The following is a 6,133-nucleotide window of genomic DNA, read 5'->3' on the forward strand; positions in this document are numbered from 1 at the left end:
GGTCAGATGCACAAATTTGGAGTACTAAACATGTTTTGCTGACCGAGTCAGCTAAAAACGTCCGAGCTGACTTGGCCAAACTCATATCAAACACTGCTTAAGTCTTTGCACCATCACTTAAGCTATTATCACTGTGCTTGGTACTAAATTTGGTGTGTAAGTTTAGAAATACCAATACATAGACACGCTAGGAGACCTTTCTCTCTCTCTCTCTCTCTCTCATTCAAAGTTGATATGTTCAAAGAGAGAGAGAGAGAGAAAGAGAGAGAGAGTATTAAGTGTGCTTGAACAAAAACATAAGTACAAACAAAATTGTAAAGTGGTCTCAAAGATTGAAACTTCCTCATGATTACTGAGCTCGATTCATGGTGCTGGTGTTTCATCTATGTTCAGAGAGAAGGAGAAAGGGTATTAAACGTACATTGAAATAAAATTCTAAAATTCCCTCGTGTAATTTTGTACAACATATGAGGATGGTTAATGGTTGCGGGCAGACATAAGTAAGGGTGAGGGACCATCAGAGACACAAAGGTTTGAATTAGGGACCATCTTTGAAAGAAATAGATCTTTAGACTAAAAAAGTTATAATTGGTAAACGTCCGGGACCATACACATAACTCTAAAATATATTATAATGTATGTTGCTGTTTTCTAAACTAAATAATTGAGAGGGACAAAAGCTCAACTCGCGCTTAACAAGTGTGCAGATAGATAGGATCTACCCAATACCACCATTCTCCCGGTCACCTTCCACTGTTCTTCTTCTTCTTTTGTGTATGAACAGATCAGTGTCGGTCAACTAAGAACTTCAAACCAAACATTGCTCTGACCAAGCTTCATATAAAATCATCATCTTCTTCTTCTTCTTCATATAACTCATGTCTCAAAAACCTTAAATCTTTCACTAAATCTTGAGTTTGAGGGTCGAGATGGCAGGGGATACAAGTGAAGGTACAAGAGAACTTGATCAAACGCCGACATGGGCTGTAGCTGGTGTTTGTGCAATCATCATCGTCGTCTCCATAGCTTTAGAGAAAGTTCTTCATAGACTTGGAAAGGTAACTGCTTTTCCACCATTATTGCTCGTTTCTCTTCATTTTTATTCCCTTTCCACCTCTCAAATTTATGGGTTTTTGTTCTTCCCAGCTCTTCCCAGAAACTGGGTAGTAATTTCTGTGACTTCGTTTTTGTCAAAATATCTTAGTTTTATTCAACCTTTTAAGTAACACCCACTTGGAAAATTTCCCAGTTTTCTCTGGAGAATATGAATTGAGTTCTTCTGTAGTTTTGACCCTTTTTTCTATTGATGTTGATTCGACTCCCGATAATCTGTTTTTTATTATAAATCTTGAAAAAAAACTCTTGAATTTTATGTTTGGAAGTTACTGAAAGAACGAAATTTACACTCAGTTTTTCACAGACAAGCACAAGAAAGCTTTGTTCGAAGCTCTGGAAAAGGTCAAAGCTGGTAAACATCACACTCATATTCATCCCCAATTTCTTTTTCAAGAATTCGCATTGGTTTCTAACCCTTAATTCTTCGAACATGTAGAGCTAATGGTTCTAGGGTTTATCTCATTAATATTGACATTTAGTCAGTATTACATTGCGAAAATATGCATCCCCATTGATGTTGCTAATACGATGTTGCCATGTACTAAAAAGAAAGAAAAAGTTGAAGAAGAAGTTGCCCACCGATTGCTTCTATGGTACCAAGAGCGCAGATCTTTAGCTGGCGCCAAAGCATCTACTTGCAAAAAGGTAACTCAAACAATCAATTCATCATAAATAATACGATTTGCAATCTCATATGAACAACCCTTTTTTGCAAAATCTGTAATATTGAGATTTTAAGTTTGTTTTTTGATAGGGGAAAGTGCCGATTATAACTGTTGATGGGTTACATCAATTGCACATACTCATATTCTTTCTTGCTGTTTTGCACGTTGCATATAGTGCTATAACAATGGCTCTTGGGAGATTAAAGGTACCCTATGTTTATTGTTTACTAACATTGTTGTTTTACTCTTTATGCAATTCACATAATGAAAATAGTATGTTTTATATATTGATGAGATTTGGTGCTACTTTTTTCTTTATAGATTCGTGGGTGGAAGCAATGGGAGCAAGAGACATTATCCCATGATTACGAATTTTCCAATGGTATATAGATAAATACATGCTTTATGTAGGATTAAGGAAATGATATTTTTCCTTACAACATTGTACTTTTGTTTTTTTTTTTCTTATTATGATATTATACTTCGAAAAAATCTACCCAAATATAGAAGTGAAAATTGGTTTGTATTTGAATGATATTGCTATAATTGGGTAGATTCTTCAAAGTACAATGTTATAAACTATAATAGGAAGAAATGAACATGTTACTTCTAAAAGCTAAATAAAATGAAAATGTAAAATCAAAATACAGATCCTTCAAGATTCAGGCTTACACACGAGACTTCTTTTGTGAGAGCACATACAAGCTTTTGGACCCGAATCCCATTTTTCTTTTACATTGTAAGTTCTCAAAAACTTCATCAAATATTCATAAATGCAAGAAATAAAAAATGTACTTTCATTTATTTGTGTAATATAGCATCCTAATAGTTTCTTTCAATATTCTATTACCTACAACATTGTAGGTTTCACCTTTTTTTCTTATTAAGTCCTTACACTTCAGAAAATCCACCCAATTATTGCATTATACATCCAACCTTTTTTTTCTTACTAATTATATTTTTCAAAGTACAATTGAGCTATAATAAACAAATTAACAAAAAGTACATTGCTATTTCTTGCATTTAACCCTAAATATTTATGTCACGAGTTTGCTAATGGAAGCTTTATTTATGTAGGGATGCTTCTTCCGACAGTTTTTTAGATCTGTTAGTAGGTCTGATTATATGACCTTGCGAAATGGATTCATAAATGTGAGACTTTATTAGTCATATAACTGTTTCTTTACTGATTTTTTATTTATTTATGTAATGTTTTTTTTATTTTTTTTTCTAAATTGGAAATTGTTCGATTCTTTTAGCTTCATTTGGCTCCGGGAACTAAATTCAACTTCCAAAAGTACATTAAACGATCATTAGAGGACGATTTCCAAGTTGTTGTGGGAGTAAGGTACAAATATGTTGTCAATGTGACAAAAATTGTTCAAATACAAATAAATTTTCATTGCTATAATAGAGTATAAAGACGTAATCACTAATTAATAACCCTTTGATGTTTTGTAGTCCGGTGCTATGGGCGTCGTTTGTGATCTTTTTGCTTCTAAATGTTAATGGTAAGTCACTAAATCATTAACTTGGAATCTGTTGAATATGTTCGTAAGTTTAATATGATTATCAAAACATTGTGCAAAATCTTTAGAATCCATTTCAATTTCAAAGTCGAAATGCAATCCATTTGACTCAAAAAAAGTCGAATTCAATCTCTTTTCATTATGAATTGCTTCGAAATCTGCAAAATTTCCTTCATAAAAACCCTAATTTGTTACAGGATGGCAGGCGATGTTCTGGGCATCGATAATTCCATTAGTCGTACGTGCCTTTCTTCATCCGTCTTTTTGAGGGCATTATAGTCTTTTTGCACAGACGATTTATGTGCATTGACATTTTTTATTTTTTATTTACTGTGTAGGTTATATTAGCAGTTGGAACAAAGCTTCAATCGATCTTAACAAAAATGGCTCTTGAAATAACAGAAAGACATGCAGTTATCCAAGGGATTCCTCTTGTTCAAGCCTCTGATAAATATTTTTGGTTCTCAAAGCCACGTTTGATGCTTCATCTCATACACTTTGCCCTTTTTCAGGTGGGATTTTACTTTTTAGGACTTTTTTTAATCACATATTTGATATTTATTTATCCTCATGTCACTAACTGTTTTATTGGTTCTTTTGTTACCACAGAATGCCTTTCAGATAACTTACTTCTTGTGGATTTGGGTAATAAACTGCTTTTTGTTTTGATGTTTATAAGTACTTAAGTTTAATAAATTATTTCTTTGTATTTCAACATTGTACTTCGAAATTTTACCCTACTATAATGTCTTAATAAGAAAAAAGTTCAATGTAGAATGATATAATTGGGTAGGTTTTTCAGAGTACAATCTTTTAATAAGAAAAAAAAAGTACAATGCTCTAATCTATAAATGAATTAAAACACGTTGCTATTTCTTGATTTATAAAAGAGTGTTTAATTTATTGTGCATGTGCAGTATGAATATAAGATCAATTCTTGCTTCCATGATAACATGAAACTCGTAATACTAAAACTTGTTATCGGGTGAGTATTTTCTTTTAATAAAATTGGACACATTTTTTTTTGATGCGTAATTTATATATATTTTGTGTTTCAGGGTTGGAGTTTTGATTTTGTGCAGCTATATAACACTTCCGTTATACGCGCTTCTATCACAGGTTCGATAATTTCTACTCATTTTATGTGAAAACTGTTAAATTTGAATTATATGTTATTAATAAGTAGTAACAGTTAAAGGGTAAAATGATTGTTATAACAACAATCATTTTTTATATTACTTTTCTATGAATCTTAAAAAGAATATCCTTCCTTTGTAGGTTTGATTATTCTATTTCTATATGTACAAAAACATACATAGATACATTTGCTCAATAGAAAATTTTGGTATTCTCGCCTATCACATATCTATATCTATATCTGTATCTATATCTATATCTGTATCTATCTGCAGATGGGGTCGAACATGAAGAAATCCATCTTCGACGAACACACCGCCAAAGCCCTAAAGCAATGGCGAATGGCGGTGAAGCGGAAACACGGCGGCAAGTCACCTACTCGATCAACCGCCGGGAGTGTTGCCGCCAGCCCTATTCATACGATGGCCTCCACCACCTCCCGGACCGCCGGAGCTATGCTCCACCGTTTCCAAACCACCGGCCATTCTACACGGTCTAATTTTACATACGAGGACACGGATGTATCCGATATTGAAGGCGAACCACTCTCTCCGGAATCATCTACTAGACAATTGCTTGATGTTAGGGTTGATTACCATAGTGATAATGAGATTGAGTTGGTTAGTGAGAGTCGACAAGAAGTGGAAATGAAGAATGAGGATGATTTTTCGTTTGCTAAACCTGCCCCACCAAAATGAGATTTTTGTCAAATTTAGTTTTAATTGTTGTAGAGATGTAGTAATGTTTAATGTTGTTTTGGTTGTTATTTCTTGGGGCTTTATGTTAAGGGGTATTTGATTGTGTAATAGTAAATATATGCGTTTTGGGAATATTCTTGAAACTGTTATGTTGTACTATAAAACCTTAAAATGTTTTTGAAAGGAATTTTAATGTATCAAAGGAATTAGAATGTTTTGAAAGAAATTTGATTCTATGAATATTGGAAAATTTGAAATGCCTTTGGTTGGTGGAACGGGATTCAATTCATTTGTGTATATTTATATTAGTGTACAATTTGTGGGAACCAAAATTATACAATTAATTAATTTTTAAAATAAAAACTAAAAATTATTAATCAATTATTTTAAATAAATTATTAATTAAGAGATTTTTTAGTTATATAAATTTTAACCATTTATTTAAATTAATATGTGAAATTATATCACTTTATAATTTGTATTAAGTTTATTTTAATTTTTATTCTAATATTATTAATTTAATATAATTAGAATAAAAAATTTGAAATTTGAAATGGAGAATAAATAGGTTTACAAATATTATATATTAATTATGAGATATAATATGATGACACATGATAAAAGGAGAATAAAATATGCATTAATCATGAGACTTAATAACATTACACATGTCAAGAGGAGAATAAAACTATTCTTTTATTAGATAAGGAGATTTGGTCTATAAATCTGTCGAAAGGATTAGGAATGTTATATATAAAATGAAATTGTATCTATGTTGTTTTTTAGTTAATTATTAGTATTTGATAAATATAAATTAGTGATATTTAAATTAAGGGAAACTTCATGAACGTCATAAAATTTTCCCTTCAAATTACCCATTTATTAGTTTTTAATTCATGAAATTTTGTAGAAAACTATTTCAGGATTTAAAAAAAATTAGCACAACGGTTTCAAAACTAATTCAATATACTACTCAAAGACTAAGACT

General features: G+C 31.5%; 1 protein-coding gene across 3 annotated transcripts; it reads left to right on the plus strand.

Annotated features, from left to right (window-relative positions):
• Positions 1-664: 664 nt before the first annotated feature.
• LOC145009211 (MLO-like protein 10) lies at positions 665-5,371 on the plus strand. 3 transcript variants are annotated; one of them, XM_078967894.1, is made up of 15 exons: positions 665-1,058; positions 1,411-1,468; positions 1,553-1,761; positions 1,871-1,987; positions 2,103-2,163; positions 2,432-2,520; positions 2,859-2,933; positions 3,041-3,129; positions 3,243-3,292; positions 3,508-3,548; positions 3,649-3,822; positions 3,920-3,955; positions 4,228-4,295; positions 4,369-4,429; positions 4,723-5,371. In XM_078967894.1, exons 1-15 carry the CDS (start codon positions 930-932, stop codon positions 5,143-5,145), a joined length of 1,680 nt encoding a protein of 559 aa, XP_078824020.1. In that variant the 5' UTR covers positions 665-929; the 3' UTR covers positions 5,146-5,371. The 3 variants fall into 3 exon arrangements, with proteins under 3 accessions (XP_078824020.1, XP_078824023.1, XP_078824022.1); XM_078967896.1 differs by having other exon boundaries at positions 926-1,058; positions 1,421-1,468; XM_078967897.1 differs by lacking the exon at positions 4,228-4,295 and having other exon boundaries at positions 4,723-5,091.
• The last annotated feature ends 762 nt before the right edge of the window (positions 5,372-6,133 follow it).

This window comes from Lactuca saligna, chromosome 8 (assembly GCF_052625555.1).
Source record: "Lactuca saligna cultivar CGN05327 chromosome 8, ASM5262555v1, whole genome shotgun sequence".
NCBI lineage: Eukaryota > Viridiplantae > Streptophyta > Magnoliopsida > Asterales > Asteraceae > Lactuca > Lactuca saligna.

What these genes read in the sequence shown, in the direction of transcription:
- LOC145009211 (XM_078967894.1), top strand. Translation starts at nt 930, where the DNA reads ATGGCAGGGGATACAAGTGAAGGTACAAGAGAACTTGATCAAACGCCG. An exon ending in CAAGTTGTTGTGGGAGTAAG is followed by an intron (nt 3,130 to 3,242) that starts GTACAAATATGT and finishes GATGTTTTGTAG; the next exon opens with TCCGGTGCTATGGGCGTCGT. An exon ending in CATCGATAATTCCATTAGTC is followed by an intron (nt 3,549 to 3,648) that starts GTACGTGCCTTT and finishes TTTACTGTGTAG; the next exon opens with GTTATATTAGCAGTTGGAAC.